We start from the raw sequence: 18,377 nt of genomic DNA, 5'->3' as shown, positions 1-18,377 counted from the left end.
CCAGTAATCCCACGGTTCTCCAGTATCCCCTTCGCAGATATCCCAAAGGCCCTCCTTTTCCAAGATGTGCAGTTTCACTTTACAGACACTTTGTACTGGGTTGTTACATCTGATAGTCAGAGAGAGATGAGGAATGACAGTTTCTGAAGAGATGAGAGACAGATGTTGGTGTACAATGAGGGAGAAGGGAAGGACTAGTTTAACAAGCAGTAGTTCATTAGTGAATATTTTCATGTTATGATAGATTCGTTTTCATGTTTTCCTTGACCTTGTAACTGCAGTGACATGGAAAATGAATATCCAAAAAGTGAGGACCTTAGATTATCAAGAAAATTGATTGATGAGGCTGAAGTAGGTTCTCCAAAGCCCAAAGAGGAGAGATACTTTCGATTTTAATGCAGTTAAAAGTAACTGAAACAATTAAAACTTTAAAAAAAAAAATCTCACCCATAATAAGAAGTCCAGAGGTGGGTAACTCCAAGACTAGTTAACTCAGCCGCTGAAAGATGTCAGGGCTCTTGTTTAACTACTCTATAATTCTCTCAGCCATTTCCTCTTGGTCACAAGATGGCTGCCATAGCTTCAAACATCATATCCACATGATAATGTCCAAAGCCAGGAAGGAAGGGCATTTCCTTTCCTGATCTTCTTTTTATAAGGGATACAAATCCATTCCAGAGGCTCCTCAGATTTTGCCTTTAGTCTCACTGGCTAAAATTGGGTTACAGCCTGTGCCTTGGCTGCAAGAGGTGCTGAGAGAGTGAGTGTCTATCATGGAAGGTTGGCTCTAACATGCTGGCCACTGGGTAGGGAGTCAGTAGGGTCAACTGCAGAGACAATCCAGGGTCTTCTTCAGGCACATCATACACAGCTTACCTGTGCAGAGTAAGCAGTGGAAGAGAGTGGGCCCACATCCCACACTCTCCTGCAGGAAGCCGGCCGAGCCCCCTCCTCCCTCTCAACATCTGTGTATTCTCCCCTACCCACAGGTCAGAGGGCACCCAGACCCCAATCTCGTCACAAGCCAGCCCAGAGCCAGAAGCCAAGAGTGGTGACCCTGCGGACAGTGGGACCAGAAGCCCAGACAGCCCTCCAGAGGGAGCCTGGCAGTCATACAGCGGTTCCAGGAGCGGACCCCTGGACGAAGGTTTGTCCCCGCCACACTCAGGCTTGCTGCCAGGCTCACGATTGGCCGGCTGCGACAGGCCCCATTCCCACAGCTGTCCACACCGATGCTGCCATCCAGCCTCCAAACAGAACCCCACTCCCGCTGTGTGCTGAGGCGGGGCTTCCCGAGTAACAAGGGCTCCGTCCTTAGGCCGGGGAGTACAGACACCTGGTGGGAGAAGGCGGTTCCCAGGGATAGGTTCCAGCTCAGTGTGGGAAAAGTCTGTCTCCTTTCAGTCCCATGCAGGGATGGGCTGGGTGCCCAGGGAACTGAGGTGGAGTGGGCGCCCCATCATGAGGTATGTAAGCAGGGGCTGGATGGACACCCCTCAAGAAGACCACAAGGAGGCCCATCGGCTCAAGAACCGGGACCTGGTGGGTGTGGAACTGTCATGTGGGAAGGGGAGCAATGCTGGCTGAGGGGTGCCCAGTGCTCTCCGGGCTCAGTCGTGGGCAGGTGTGGGGGCTGCTGGGCACCATCCTTCCCGTTCCTCTTCAGAGCGCCTTGCCTGCCCCTGCCTGGGGCACCAGGACAGTATTAATGACCGTGACAACAATGATGCCACACACATGCATGTACATACACAGGTACATGTACACACACACACGTACATGTACACACACGTACAGGTACATACACACGTACATGTACACACACGTACATGTACACATACATACATGTACACACACGTACAGGTACATGCACACGTACATGTACACACACGTACATGTACACATACGTACATGTACACACACGTACAGGTACATGCACACGTACATGTACACACACGTACATGTACACAAGCGTACAGGTACACACACGTGCAGGTACACACACACGTACATGTCCACACACGTACAGGTACACACACACGTACATGTCCACACACGTACAGGTACACACACATGTACAGGCACACACACGTACATGTACATACGTACATGTACACACACGTACAGGTACATACACACGTACAGGTACATACACACGTACATGTACATACACATACATGCACACAACGTACAGGTACATACAAACGTACATGTACACACACGTACATATACACACACATACATGTACATACACACACGTACAGGTACACACGTACATGTACATACACACGTACAGGTACATACACACGTACTTGTACATACACACGTACAGGTACATACGTACATGTACACACATACATGCACACACACGTACAGGTACATACACACGTACATGTACACACACATGTACAGGTACATACACGCGTACATGTACGCACACGTATATGTACGCACACGTTCAGGTACATACACACGTACATGTACACACACACGTACATGTACATACACATACATGTACATGTACATATACACCTACATGTACACACATGCATGTACATACACACGTACATGTACATACACATGTACATGTACATACACGCGTACATGTACACACACGTATATGTACGCACACGTTCAGGTACATACACACGTACAGGTACATACATACGTACATGTACACACACGTACAGGTACATGTACACACACAGTACATGTACATACACACGTACATGTACACACATACATGTACATACACATACATGTACACACGTACATGTACATACACACGTACAGGTACATACACACGTACTTGTACATACACACGTACAGGTACATTCACACGTACATGTACATACACACGTACATGTACACACATACGGGTTCATACACATGTACATGTACACACATACAGGTACATACGTACATGTACGCACATGTACATGTACACACACGTACACATACACATACACATACGCGTGCACGCGCATACACAACACACATACACACACAGCGTCGGGAAATTGCCAGGACGAAAAACAAATTGTCAATACTGGGAATGCAATTCATACAACCAAAAAGTCAGGGACCAATCCCCTCAACCTTGGTTCTGTTTGGTCTGGGACAGTTTCTACTGAAACAAAACAGAGGGCCCTGAGCCCACCCAGCTGGGACGGTCAGGCTGGAGAGATGGGTGTCCCAATCAGGAGACCTGAGTCAGTGGTTCCCAAACCTACCAGGTGCAGGATCACAGGAGCCTTTTAAAAATGCAGAGGCCCAGGCCCACCCAGCTCTGCTGCTTATGATTCTCCTCTCCCTCTGCAGGGGAGGAGGACACAGCTTTGTTGCTCAGGACACTATCTGTCCGCGAGGATCAGGCCATTGTCACTGTCAGACTGGCTCGAATTAATGAAAAAGTCCACGTAGGCTTCAGGCACAGCCAGGGTGTCATGGAACTTCATCTCTTGCTGCCTTGTGCAGAAGGTGCTCCCCTCAGACTGACCAGACAGCCCCCACGAGCTGCAGACCCACACCCTCCAACTCCCAGGCCAGAGGAATGGCGGCTCTTCTCTTCCCTGGAAGTTTGACTCAGATTTTGGCCTGGCTCTCCTTGGCTCACACTAGGTCCCCTGCCATGGCTGAACTCGTCATGTGGCTGGGCTGCACTCTGCCTGGCCAGCCTGGACTCGCGTGTCCCCTGGGCTGGGGTGGAGTGGGGAGGAGAGGGAAGGCTTCCCCTGAAGAGATGGTCAGGGGCTGCCCCCCCCACACCCCCCCCAGAGATGGAGGCCGACGCTGGGCGGCCAGCCCCCGGGGTTTCCAATGTACAACCAGACCGGAGTACCCCAACCAGACACGGCCACGTTGGGGATCACACAGAGTCACACGCGTGACAACCCTTCCCTTACATCCCAAGTGGTAGAGGCATGCAGCTCCCTGAGAGCTGAAAATCTGTTCAACCTGGTGCCCATGCCCTGCAGAGCCCCGACCCCTGTCCTGTGGCTCCCCTGGCTGGGACTGTCATATCCTAAAATGGAAATAATATGCACCTCTGAGAGCGCAGACAGGCCCTGGCTAGTTGTGTCATCTTAGAAAGCAGAGAAGAGAAAGGGCTCCTCGCTCCCGGGGCCCTGTGTAAAACCCCAGGGAGGGGCTCCGGTTGGCCAGACAAGGCCAGGCACTGGGGAGGGGACCCAGCAGCCGCGGTGGCCTCACCTTGCAAGGACGGGGAGTGTGGGAGAGTGGCTATCTGGAAAAAGGGGTGATGGTGCCAGAGCCTGTCCCCTCTGCGGGGCCCACCGCATGTCCCCCTGGGGAGGGCTGCCTGCTTCCCTCCCTTTGGCCCTGGTGCCGGCATTCCGTGCTTCTCCAGCAGTGGACGGGCAGCTGTTCCGCTCAGTGGAGGGCCAGGCCGCCTCCGACGAAGAAGAGGAGGGTGAAGAGAAGTGGCAGGAAGAGCAGAGGTCACTGGCAGAGGTCAAGACGTTGCTGGCGCGCCTCTCCAGCTGCAGAAGTGGGTATGTGCGCTGGCGGCGGGGGGGCGGGGGGGTGCTGGGATCGGTGCTGGAGTCCCAGAGCCCCTTCCCAGAGCTTGACCTTGGGGACCTGATTCAAGTTCAGGCTGGGTCACCCCCAGCTCCCCGGACACTCTGGCCCCTAGCCCACGGGAGGGAAGTGAGAAGACAGCCCCCCAGCGTGTGCAGGGATGAAATGAGGTGACTGACAAAGGCACTCTTTGTGGGGAGCTTTAATTCCCATTGGTTTCCTCCCACTCCCCTGGCCGCTATGCCAAGACATGGCCCAAAGCTCTAGTGTTACTCCAGGACATACCAGACCCTTCCTTACCCCGTTGCTCCTGCGAGAAACAGCGCTTACAGGGCCCCCTCCAGCTGACCCCCTGGCTTATTTAATCCTCACAACCACCCTGGAGGGAAGAAAGACCCAGATGCCTGGGGCACCTCAGACAAGTTGCCTGACTTCTCTGAGCCTCAGCCTTCTTGTCTCTAAGATGGGCCAGTAACACTTGTCTGGCAGAGGTTTTCTGAGGACTTGCTAACGAGGCTATAAAATGCCTAACAGGTGCCTGATCCCTGTAGGTTCACCATCAGGGGGCGGCATTGACTTTCATTATATTGTACAGTGCTGTCAATTTTCCCGGGTTATTGTTATCATCGACCCTTAAGTCAACAACAAGCATTTATTAAGCACCTACTATGTGCCGGGCAAATCTGGAGGCACTGAGAGAACAGCAATAAGCAAGACAGCACCCCCACCTCCTGGAGCTCCTATTCTAGTGAGTGGTGACAAGTGTGAGGAAGAAAGGTGAAGCAGGGGAAGGGACGGGGGGTGCAGGGAGATGCTGGGAAGGCCACTCTAAGAAGGTGCCATGTGAGCAAAGACCTGAAGGACACGAGGTAAGTGCATTCCAGGAAGAGGGAACAGCAAGTGCAAAGGCCCTGAGGCATGTTAGAGGGGCAGTGAGGGGGCTACTGGGGCTGGAGCACAGTGAGTGAAGATGAATGGGAGGGAGGTCAGAGAGATCGAAGGGGCAGATTGGGGGAGGCCTTTGGCTTTCCCTTGGAGTAAGATGGGGAGCCATGGGAGGGTACTGAGCAGGGGGTGCCATGGCCTGGCTTAACTTTCAGGAGACAGACTCAGTGGCAACACCCACATTGTGAGGCTGAAGCAGACTCTGCAGAGCCGCTCCACAGTACTGGTGCTCTCCTTTGCTGCAGGTGTGATGACCAGACAGCCAAGAAGCTCATGACTTACTTCGGCCACTTTGGCAGTGGTGACCATGCCTGCACCCTGGGACAGCTGGAGGCCCGCATCGCCATGCTGATGGAGCAGCTGGGGACCCAGGGCTGCCGTGGGAAGGCCCTGGGGACACCTGGGGAGGAGGTCAGCTGAGCCCCAGAGGTTGAGGTCTGGACCAATGCTGGAGTCTCTCTCATAGCTGGAAGAACCCTCGAGGCATATCAGCCAAGTCCTGGGCCCTGTTCACAGATGAGCAAACCAAGACTCAGAGAGGAGATGTGACTTGCTTTGATTTAGATTTAATGAAGAATATTTGGGTTGCAAGTTAATGGAATTATAAACAGGTATTTATTAGAATATGGAGCCGGCAAGAACAGCTTCAGAAGAACAGCCAAGGAGATGAGCTTCAGGAACAGCTGGATCCAGTGACTCAGACAAGATTGTCTCCACCTACCTCTATCTGCTCTGGGTTTCTCGGGTGCTGGCCTCATTCCCCCTACTTCAGAAGGCCTTCCTCCATGTGGTGGTGAAAGGAAAGGCAAGACCACAGACAGCTCTAGGCTCCCATTGGCCCACCTAAGAAAGCCCAGGGGGATAAGAGCCCAATATATTACATCTCAGGGAAGAACTCCAACTGGCCCAGCCTCAGTCCTGTGCCTGTCCCTGGGCCAATCCCTGTGGTAGGCAGGCAGGGTTCAGGGATTAGCAGCTCCATCAAAGTCAGACAAGGGGGAGGAGGGACACTTCTCCCCAGGAAGGTTACTGAGGGTAATGGGAGGGAGCTGGAAGCAACGCCAATAGCGGGGTGTCTCCGTTTCAATAAGACCACTTAGCATGTTTTTCTCATCTCTCGATTCCATTCCACAGTAATCAAATGCAGAGTGCTATTGAGAGTTACCATTTCACTAAGCGCTAGCCCACTGCGCTTTTGCAAACTATCGTTTTGATCTAAGATAGTTTTATATTTATACACCTGAAATTCTAAATCCACACTGTTTTTGACGTATCTGTGGTCTGATGTGGATCCAAAGGGCATGGCCATCACCCCTTTTCTAAGTGAATTCCAAGGAAGTGGGGGGTTAGGAGAGTTACTGAGGCATGTGAGTGGTGTCTCCAAGCCACCCTTCCAGTCCCATCTGCAGTGGGCACGGGCACCATGCCTCCTCTGTCCTGCCCAAGGCCCAGAGTGTCCAAGGGCACCACACCTGCAGCTGCTCCTCTTTCCCTCCATCGGTGCCAAGAATTGGGACTGCCTTACTCCCAGCATCCCTGCTTTAGAAGGCAAGCAGCCATGTGATGCTTTGTGACTGCCTGGCATCTGCCCCCTGGTGGGTATCCTGGTAGGACTCATGGTCTCAGTGCTCCCCTGGCCAAGGGTGGGCCATGACTCACGCTGGCCCAACAGGGCCCCCTCCTGGGGCTCTCCATCTTGAGGGAAGTGGGAGAGTGTCTGCAGAGTGTCCTTCTCAGCTCTGACCCCTGGACAAGAGGCTTGAGACTGTCCTACATCTCAATCCCCATTGCTGCCCCATCCCTGAGTTTCTCCAGCTGCCAGTCTGTTCTGGGAATGACCCAGAGCCTGCCAGTGAATTCTCTGTTTAACTAGCCAGATAGGTTTCTGTTGCTTGCAACCGAAAAAATGTATTAAAAAGAAAAGAAAGCAGATGGATAGAGAAGGGAAAATGGAGTCCTCAACTAGAAAACAAAATATGCATATTCGTACATTAACGCAACTCACTGTGTGACCTTAGGCCACACATGCAGCCTCTCTGGGCCTTGGTGCCAGCACTGGGAAGATGGGGGACTTTACCTGCCCAGTCACTGGCAGGCCGGCGGTGGGGGGAGGGAGTCAGATGAGATGACCTCCATGAAAGGGTCAAGGCAAGTCATGGGCCCTGCCTGCAGATGGCACAGTGAGTGCTGGGCAGAGGGCAGCAGGGTGGGTGCTGAGTCCCCATTGGTCCCCGCAGGCAGAGCTACAGCAGAAGGTGGAAGAGAATGAGCACCTGAGGCTGGAGCTGCAGATGGTGGAGACAGAGAGGGTGCGGCTGTCCCTGCTGGAGGAGAAGCTGGTAGACGTGCTGCAGCTCCTGCAGAGGCTCCGGGACCTGGTAGGCTCACGGGCGCTGGCACACCCAGGGCAAGGGGAGGGGCTCTCAGGAGGGAGCACTGGCCTGTGTCAGGCACCTGGCTCGGAGCTTTCCTCACATTAGGCAGGTGTCAACTCCACTTACCAGATGTAGAAAAGGAGGCTCAGGGAAGTTAATTAAAAAGAAGGAAAGGCTTCTCTGTCCTGCCCAAGGTGCTATTATTCATTTTATAAAGCTGATATAACTTTGATTTCAAAACCAGAGAAGGATAAATATAAGAAAGGAAAATTATAAGCTAATGTCACATTGAAACATGGATACAAAATATTAAATAAGATATTAGCAAACCAAATCCAGCAGTGTTTAAAGAAATGCAACACGACCAACTTGGATTTAATCCCAGTAATCCGAAGATAATTCAAGATTAAAAAAATCTATTAACATCATATGCCACATTGCAGATTAAAGGACAAAAACCATATATTTATCTCAATAGATATAGAAAAGTCAGTCAGCCTCCTTTTATCATAAAACCCTTCAGCAAATTAAGAACAGTAAGGACCTTCCTTTACCAGGTAAGGAGTCTCAGCCAACTACCTCTCACAAACCTCACACTTACTGGTGAAATGTTAGAAGGAATGCTTCTAAAGTGAGAATCAAGACAAGCATGCATGTCATCAATGTTTGTATGCCAACTAGAGGTTCTAGCCAATGCAGTAAGACAAGAAAAAGAAAGAAAAGGTGTAAGGATTAGACAGGAAGACACAAAGCTATCAGTGATTATATATCATCTACATAGAATACCCAAGAGAATCCAGAGGCAAATTATTGTAATTTCTTGGCAAGGTAAATAATAAAATATCAGAACACAGAAGTCAATTGTGTTCCTAAATAACATCAGCAAACCATTTAAAAAATATTTTTTTGAGAAACCATTAACTTAGGAGTACAGCTCCTATAAGGTGGAAGTAGGATTTGAACCCAGGTTGCCTGGGTTTTAAGTGGGCTCTTGCCTATGCACCAGACTGCCTAGGACACAGAACTACCAAGGCCAAAGCCAGGGCAGCACAGCCTGAGAGAATGGCTGAGTGGCAGCCAGCACCAGCAGATAGCGAAGGTGGTGGTTACCACCACAACTCCAGGCCATGCAACCTGGGGGTAAAAGCTGGTTCTTCCACCTCCTAGCTGAGTGGCTTTAGGCAAATTTCTCATTCTTTCTCAGCACTGCTTTTCTTCACTGGTTAAATTGAGCCTAATAATATCAGTTGTTGCAAAGATTAAATGAGCTAATGCATAAAAATGCTGTTATTCATGTTTATTTCCAAAGTGCCAACTTCTACTTTGGCACATAAAGGGTAATCCATAAATATGTGATCTTTGATGGAAAGGATGCTGCACCCCACACTATCCACCCACCAAAAGTCTTTGGGAAGCCCATCAAGCAGTGTGGCCAGGCTAAGGGTAGGGGCCCAGGAAGGGATGGGGGGTAATAACTCTATGTGCACCCAGGGAGCCTTACAGAAGCCTTTAGGGGCCACCAAGTCCCACCTGCTGAATGGGGACGTGGCAGCCACAGTACAGTCCAGCCCTGTCTCCATTTCTTTTTAAGAACATATCAAAAAGAGCCCTGGGGAAGATTTTGCTGAACACACTGGATGCTTGCAAGGACCCCACACACGGTAGGAGAACTTGCCCATCTTTCAGAGCCTGGACAGCGTCTGGAGAGCAGCCTGCCCAGCACTCTCTGTCCTGAGTGTCTTGTTTGCAAAATGTCACTGTCATGACTGCCCTGACCACCCGCAAAGTGCATAGTCAGGAACAGGCCTCAGAAAGTTAAAAATGCTATTCAATGTCCCAGGGAGAAGAGCTAAGCAGAAGCCGGTGTGGTCAAACCCCCAAGGGAGGTAGGCAAGGTTCTCTGCTGTCAGTTCAGACACTGGGCTGAGTGTGGGCCAGGCTCTGTGGAGGCACCTCAAGTGGTTTTAACCCCCTGAGTCATGACAACAGCCCACTGGAGAAGGCGCTGTTATTGTACCCATTCCACAGATGGAGAGACTGAAGCAGAGAAAGGCCAAGTGCCAGCTGTAACCAGAGCCTTGGGTCTCTCCCTTAAGCACTAAGTTACATGGCCCCCATTAGTTAGACAAAGTTCAGGGCAGTAGGATTTCATCAGTGGCAGATTGTGGCTGGTGAAGTCAAGAGGAGCCAGGCCAAGCTTTCTCCTCAAAGGGCCTCACAGGCTAATGGGGCAACCAACTGGTGATGAGCCTTTGCTCGCTGGCCTCACAGGGCATTGCTGGGCAAGGCTCAGGTAGGTCGAGTGCCCTGAATGGTCCCTGGAATTGAGAGGGAGGTTAGAAACCTTCTCTGGCGTCCTCAGTGAGAGAGAGACAAGAGGGGGAGGTAGCTGGGCAGGACTGGGGAGGGCCCCAGAAAGGAGGAAGAGTGGCTATGTGGGCCACAGTGAGCAAACTGAACTGCCCTCACTGTCCATTCTTTCCTTCCAGAGGGGATATCTGGACCCTCGGCCATCTTGGATGCCCTGCACCAAGCTTTGGCTGGCTGTGAACTCCTGCGGAGAGAGCTCTCAGCACCAGCCTCCACAGCTCCTGCACTCACCAACCCCCTCCTCATCTCCTGCTGAGGTCACTGGCCCAGCCTATGGGCACCTTGGTCAGCCTGACCTCCATCAGACCAGCCTCCAGATTAGCCTGACCACCACCAGACCAGGTTCCATAACCAGCCTTACCACCATCGGGTGAGCTTCCATGGCTAGCCCAACCACCATCACATCCTTAGAACCCTGGAGACCCTGACTCCTTCTGAGACTGGGCTCAACCCCAGAGCCTCCCACAACAGAGCCTGGCAGACATCCTTTCCTTGAGTTCCTCCCAGCAGCCCCTGCATTCCTGCTGCCACAGTTCACATTCAAGCCCTGGGCTGCTGGATCAGCCCATACCTGCTGTTGCCTCCCCTGCCCACTTTCTCACACAGCCCAGCCCAGAATCCCTTCCCTGGTCTCCTGGGGTCTTTTCCCCTCCCAGCACTGTCCCCTTACTCTCACTGCTGTGCCCAACCTCCAGGCCACACCTGGCCCACTGGGGAATTCCCACACCCCCAGAAGTGTTGAAGACCAGGCAGGGCTGGGGGAACACAAGGCGGGGGTGGTTACGGCAAGCTTCTGGATGGAAGCTGCCCTTCAACTAGCTCTAGAAGAGTGGTAGGATTTAGACAAACAGAGAGAGGCGGGAAGGGCATTTAATGTGAGGAAACAGCAAGAGCAAAGTGTGGTGCCAGAAAGGGCCCCCATTAGTACAGTACCCGGGACACCTCTTTCCCAAGCATATAGTGGGTACTGGATTTCATGGGGTCACAGGAAGGAGTAAGATAAGCTGCCTGGTCTCACCTACCTTAACATCTCGTAGGAGAGAAAGATACACTGGCAAATAGTGTGACATGGGTGAAATCAGTGCCAAATCAAGGTAAAATATTTGCAAGAGTCCAGCCAAGAGGAGTTCATCTGAGCCAAGGAGTACGGATGCACCACAGAGGGGAACTGAAGGGATGAGGGCAGGTGCCTGGAGGGACAGTAGCAGGTCATGGGGGGACTCGATGGCAGGCGAGGATCTGGGACTTGCTCCCATAGGCAGTCGGGAGCCATTGGAGGATTCTGAGCTGCCTCATGGAGGGTAGATGGAGGGGAGGGAAGAAGAGGCAGCTGTAGGACTGTAGGAGGAAGGGGGCACTAGGAGCCTGGAACCAGAGCTAGGGGACACAGAAGGGGATCATGGGAGAAGGAGGATCAAGGGGTACCCAGTGGGGAATTTGGGAGCAGTGGGCGCTCTGGGGCAGGGCAGCAGGGACTAGGGACAGACAATGCCTGACTGGCATTCCTGACTTGTCTGGCCTCAGACACTCAGCAGCTTGGATGGGGGCAGGAGGCATCAGGGAGCCACTGCATGCTCCTGAGCAGAGTGACACAGGCCCCCAGTCTCCCTATGGTTCCTCTGGGAATGGAATGAAAGAGACCAAGGCCAGTGGCCATTCCAGAGGGGCCACACTACCCTTGGTCCTGTCAGATGGGCCAGGCTTTTTTCAGAAGGTCCCAGGACTCCTCATGGGCCAGTGGACAGGGCTGGGCACTGAGGAGGCTGGTATGAGCAGAGAGGGCTGCCCCAGCTTGCTCCTCTCAGCTCAGCCTGAGCCCACCAGGCCCTCCTCCTCTGGCTGTGCTGCTAATGACTGCATGACCCAGGTGAGGCCCACCTGTGCCCCTGCCCAGTAAGAAGGGTCAGCTGTTCCATATCCTGACCATGGTGTCAGTCACGGGAATCTACACATGTGTTAAGATTCATAGAGGGGTGCCTGGGTGGCTCAGTTGCTTAAACGACTGCCTTTGGCTCAGGTTGTGATCCCAGAGTCCTGGGATCAAGCCCTGCATCAGGACTCCCAGCTCAGTGGGGAGTCTTCTTCTCCCTCTCCCTCTATGCTCTCTCTCTCACTCACTCTCGCTCAAATAAGTTTAAAAAAAAAAAAGATTCATAGACCTTTGGGGCACCTGGGTGGCTCAGTTGGTTGAGCATCTGACTCTTGAATTCGGCTCGGGTCATGATTTCAGGATTGTGGGATGGAGCCCCACATAGGGCTCCACACTCAGCGGGGAGTCTGCTTGAGATTCTCTCTCCCTCTGCCCCTCTCCACCTGCTCTCTCTCACTCTCTCTCTCACTCAAAAAAAATAAATTTTTTAAAAATTTTTAATGAAAATAGAAAAAGATTCATAAACCTGGAAGCTCCCCTCAAAAAAAGCCAACTTCACTGTATGTTAATAAAAAATAAGAGGGACCAGAAGAGATATTCCTGGAGCCCCTCCAGCTCTAGGCACCTGGAATCTTCAGACAGGCAAAGAGGGCTCCTGTAGGTTACAACTACACTAAGCTTCATCCTCAAGATTTCCCTAACTAAAATCATTTCTTAGCAACTGTCCAACCATCAGTGGTTCATCACCATGCTTGTAGGCCCCTCATCTCATTGGAAGCAAGTTGAGGTGGATTAGGATATGGAAATACCCAGCATCACACAGCAAATCAGCATCCAAGCCTGGAGAGGGGCCTGTTTTCTGCCCACATCTCTTGCAGTTTTCTACCACAGCCAGCTGTCTCTGGCTAGGAAGCTCTGGGCTCACTAAGGGTTTGGGGTCTGGACTAGTTATGGTACAAGCTAAACTGCCTTGATAAAGAGACCCCAAAATACTCTAGGTCAAATAAGATATAACTTAATGTCCCTGCTGTAAGAGTCCAGAGGTGAGTGGTCCTGGTTGGCAGAGCAGCTCTGCTCTATGTGGTCACCCAGGGATCCAGGGATCCATTCCACTTTGTTGCTTTGGCATTCCCTGGAGTCATATCCTCCCTTGCACAGTGGAAGCCAATTCATCAGCACTGCATCTGCCTTCCAACCCACAGGAAGGAGGAGAGGGAAAGGGAAGGAAAGGCACTCTGGCTCACAAAGCTTCTACTCACAACCCATTGGCCATGCCTAGCTGCAAGGGAGGCTGGGAGATGTAGTCTGTGGCTGAGCAACAATGTGCCCAGTTTCCAGTCCAGCACGTAAGGAGCTTGGAAGTCACCAGTGCATCCAATGACAAGTAAAAAGGTGAACAAGCTGAAAATTCAACAACTCCTCTTAGATCCACAAGAGAAGTGAGGTTGCAGGACAAACGGCCCTCCCCAAAATTGGAAAGACAGACTGGTGAATGCAGAGAATCACAACTTGCCAAAGAAGAACCCACCTTCTTGGGAAACAGTACCAGAATAGGACAAGCTGAACTGTAATCAACAAATTGGTGCAGGCTCAGTGTGGACAAGTATATAGAGTTAAAAACCCTAGGGGGACCCAGTCATGGGGGCGTGGGGTCCCACACCTTTGTGAGTTTTACCTTCTAAAACTCTACAAGGTCCTCACAGTGAAAATCAGAGAAAAAAACCCCTCATGCTTCTCACAGTGGGAAGGGAAGTAACCATTTTGAAATATGCCAGAATATTCTGTTTTCCTTAACAAGGCCTGCCCTTAAGAGAAACTATTTTACCAAAGCCTAACCTATTGGGGTTTTATCAGAGTCTATACTAATTTCAGATAGAGCAGACTTCAGAGCAAGGAAAATTTTTGAGGGACAAAGAGAGGCACTACATGATAAAAGGTCAATTATTGAGGAAGATATAACAATCCTTAATGTGTATGCACCTAACAACAGTGTCAAAATATATAAGGTAAAACCAGTAGAACTGTGAGTTGAAATAGATGAATCCACTATTATATTTGGAGACTTCAACTCCCCTCTAACAGAAATAGATCCAGCAGGAAGAAAATCAGTAAGAACATAGGTGAACTCAGCAGTACCATCAACCAAATGGATTGAATTAGCATCTATAGACGACTTCATCTAGCAACTGCAGAACGTACATTTTTTTTCAAGCTCACATGGAATATTCACCAAGATAGACCACATTCTGGGTCATAAAACATACCCTCACAAATTTCAACATATTCTATATGCTCTCAGACCAAAATAGAATTAAACTAGAAATCAATCAACAGAAATAGGTGGAAAATCCCAGAATATGTGGAAGTTAAACAACACACTCCTAAATAACACATAGGTGAAAGAATAAATCTCAAGGGAGACTTAAAAATACTTTGAACTAAATGAAAATGAAATACAATCTATCAAAATTTGTGGGATGCAGTGGTTAAAGGGAAGTTTATAGCATCAGATGCATATATTAGAAAAGCAGATCTAAAATCAAAAATCTAAGCTTCCACCTTAGGAAACTAGAAAAAGAAGAGCAAATTAAATACAAAGTAAGCAGAAGAAAAGAAATAATTTTTAAAAATTAGGGCAGAAATGAATGAAATTGGAAATAGAAAAACAGTAGAGAAAAACAATGAAACTAAAAGGTGATTCTTTGAAAAGATCAATAGACTCAATAAGCCTCTCATCAGGCTAATTGAGAAAAAGAGGGAGAAGACACACATTGCTAATAACAGAAATGAATGAGGAGATATCACTATAAATGAACATTATATGGATAATAAATGAATATTATTACTAACTCTAAGCCCTCAAATCTGATAATCTAGATGAAATGGATCAATTCCTTGAATGACACAATCTGCCAAAACTCGCACAAAAAGAAATATGAATAGGCCTGCCTCTATTAAAGAAACTATATCAATAATCAATAACCTTCCCAAAGAGAAAGCACCAGGCCCAGATAGGTTCACTGGTTAATTCTATCAAACATTTAAGGAAGAAATTCTTCCAATTTTCTACAATCTCTTCCAGAAGATAGAAGCAGAGGGAATACTCCCTAACTCATTCTGAGGCCAGCATTACCCAAATGCCAAAACTAGACAAAGATATTATAAAAACAGAAAACTATGGAGCTATGTCTATCATGAACACAGATGCAAAATTAAAAATTAACAAATTGTATCCAACAGTGTATAAAAAGAATTACCAAGTGGGATTTATCCCAGGTATGCAAGGCTAGCTCAACATTCAAACATTAACTAATGTAATCCACCACATCCACAGGCTAAAGAAGAAAAATCACATGATTTTATCAATAAATGCAGAAAAAACATTTGACAAAATCCAACACCTATCCATGATAAAACAATAATAATAACCGTCCGCAAACTAGGCATAGGGAACCTCCTCAACTTGATAAAGAACATCTACAGAAAACCTAGAGTCAACATCACACTTAATGGAGAGAAACTAGATACGTTCCCACTAAGATCAGGAATAAGGCAAGGACGTCCCCCTCCCCATTCCTTTTCATCATCTTGTTGGAAGTCCTAGCCCAGGCAAAAAACAAGAAAAGGAAATACAAGATGCTATGAACTGAATACCTGTATCCCCTCAAAGCTCATATGTTGAAACCCTGATCCCCAGTGGGATGGTATCTGGAGCTGAGGCCTTTGGGGGGGAATTTGGTCATCAGGGTGAAGCTCTCATGATAATTCATCCCCTTAGACATGAGACTGCTTGCTTCCCCTCTCTCTCGGACTCTGCCAGCCGAGGATACAAGACAGTAGTCATCTGTAAACCAGGAAGAGGGCCCCCACCAAGATCCCAACCACACTGGCAAGCTGATCCAGAACTGTGAGTAATAAATGTATGTTGCTTAAGCCCCCCCAGTCCATGGTGTTTTGTTACAGCAGCCCAAACTGACTAAGTCAAAAGGTACACAGAATGGGAAGGAAGAAATACAACAGTCTTTGTGCACAGATGACATGATTATATAAGTAGAAATCCAAAAGGATCAACAACAACAACAACAACAACAAAACCTAGAATAAGCAATTATAGCAAGATTGCAAGACACAAGATTACTATACAAAAGTCAATTGCTTTCCTATATACCAGCAATAAACGAGTAGAACTTGACATAAAAAAAACTCCACACCATTTACATTAGCACCCCCCAAAATGAAATGCTTAGATATGAATCTAACAAAATATGTGCAGAATCTATATGAAGAAAATTACAAAACTCTGATAAAAGAAATCAAAGAACTAAATAAATGGAGGCATATTCCACCTTCACGGACAGGAAGACTCAATATTATCAAGATGTCAGTGCTTCCAACTGATCTCTCCATTCAGTGCAGCCCCAATCCAAGTCCCAGCAAGTTATTCTGTGGAAACTGACAAACCAATTCTAAAGTTTATATGGGGAGGCAAAAAACCCAGAATAGCTAACATATTAAAGAGAACAACAAAGTTGGAGGACTGACATTACCCAACTTCAAGACTTACCATAAAGCTACAGTAATCAAGACGTGTGGTGCTGGCAAATACATTAGTGGAACAGAATAGAGAGCCCAGAAATAGACCCACACAAATACAGTCAACTGATCTCAGACAAAGGAGCAGAAGCAATACAAGACAAAGATAGACTTCTCAATAAATGGTGTTGGGCAAATGGACATCCACATGCAAAAAAAAAGAATTTAGACACAAACCTTACACCCTTCACAAAAATTAACCCTTCACGAAAATTAAAGTAAGTCATAAACCTAAATATAAAATGCAAACCTACAAAATTCCTGAAATATAACACAGGAGAAAATCTAGATGAACTTAAGTATCTTATGACCTTTTAAAATACACGAAAGGCATGATCCATCCAAGAAGTAACGATACCCTGGAACTTGTTAAAATTAAAATTTCCTGCTCTGAGAAAGATGCTGTCAAGACAATGAGAAGAGAAGCCACAGACTGGGAGAAAATATTTGCCAAAGGCACATCTAATAAAGGACTGTTATCCAGAAGAGACAAAGAGCTCTTAAAACTCAATGATAAGAGAGTTAACCTGATTTTTTTCCAATGGGGAAAGGCCTCAAACAGACAACTCACCAAAGAAGATAACAGAGATGGCAGATGCATGTATGAAAAGATGCTCGCCATCAGATGTCACTGGGGAAATGCAATTAACACAAGGAGAAGCCGCTCCACACCTATTAGAATGGCCAAAATCAGAAAGGCTTACAGCATCAAATGCTGGTGAGGATATGGAGCAATAGGAATTCTTGCTCTTCGCTGACAGGAATGCCACTCCGCTGGCTGGGAATACCACACATGGTGCGGCCACTTTGGAAGACAGTATGGCAGTTTCTTAAAAGCTAAACATACTCTCACCACACAATCCAGCAATCCTTGGTATTTACTCCAAACGAGTTGAAATGTACATCCATACAAAAGCTCGCACGTGGATGTTTATGGCAGCTTTATTCATAGTTGCCAAAACTTGGAAGCAGTCAAGACGTCCTTCAGTGGGGGGATGGATACATAAACTGTGGCACATCCAGACAGCGGAATATTAGCACTAAAAAGAAATGAGCTACCAAGCCACAAAAAGACATGGAGGAAACATCAACGTGTATTACTAAGTGAAAGAAGCCAGTCTGAAAAGACTATATACTGTATGAGTCCAGCTCTATCACTTTCTGGAAAAGGCAAAACTATGGAGTAAAAAGATCAGAGGTTGCCAGAGGTTGGGGTTGGGGGGAAGGATGATAGGGTGGAGCGCAGAGGAATTTAGGACAGAGAAACTATCCGTATGAGACCCCAACAACAGGTATATTTGCTGAAACCCATAGAACATACACCCCAACAGTAGGCCTTATTGTAAACTGTGGACTTTGGAAGGTGATGATATGTCCATGTAGGTTCATGAGTTAGAATAAATGCACCACCCAGGTTTGGGATGTTGATAGTGGGGGAGACTGTGCATATGAGCGGGGACAGGGAGTATAGGAGAACTCTACACTTTCTGCTCAATTTTGCTGTGAATCTAACTCCTCTTAAAAAAAATTAAATCCATTGAAAAAGAAAAAAAGGGAGAATGGGCACAGAAGCTCTCTCAGCTGTGTTTGCAGTCAGCCCTGGTGTCGGGTGCTTCCTGGCCCCTCAGCCTTGCCGACTTGCCCCTCAGTGGCCTTCCTTTTGCCCAGTGGGGGAAAGCCTG

At 48.5% G+C, this 18,377-nt stretch overlaps 1 protein-coding gene across 2 annotated transcripts in view; it reads left to right on the top strand.

The window, feature by feature from the left end:
• The window catches only part of EFCC1 (EF-hand and coiled-coil domain containing 1), a 42,498-nt gene extending 32,010 nt beyond the window's left edge, over positions 1-10,488 (top strand). Inside the window, exons 3-8 of one of the 2 annotated variants that reach the window (XM_036099697.2) lie at positions 990-1,147; positions 4,373-4,514; positions 5,733-5,898; positions 7,725-7,865; positions 9,454-9,523; positions 10,352-10,488. In XM_036099697.2, the coding sequence (XP_035955590.2) occupies positions 990-1,147; positions 4,373-4,514; positions 5,733-5,898; positions 7,725-7,865; positions 9,454-9,523; positions 10,352-10,488 (814 nt within the window). Of the gene's footprint in view, positions 1-989; positions 1,148-4,369; positions 4,515-5,732; positions 5,899-7,724; positions 7,866-9,453; positions 9,524-10,351 lie in introns of both variants that reach the window. The other variant, XM_078074498.1, reaches the window with a different exon arrangement.
• The last annotated feature ends 7,889 nt before the right edge of the window (positions 10,489-18,377 follow it).

Source organism: Halichoerus grypus, chromosome 1 (assembly GCF_964656455.1).
Source record: "Halichoerus grypus chromosome 1, mHalGry1.hap1.1, whole genome shotgun sequence".
In the NCBI taxonomy this organism is placed as follows: domain Eukaryota; kingdom Metazoa; phylum Chordata; class Mammalia; order Carnivora; family Phocidae; genus Halichoerus; species Halichoerus grypus.
This window is presented reverse-complemented; position numbering and strand designations above follow the sequence as displayed.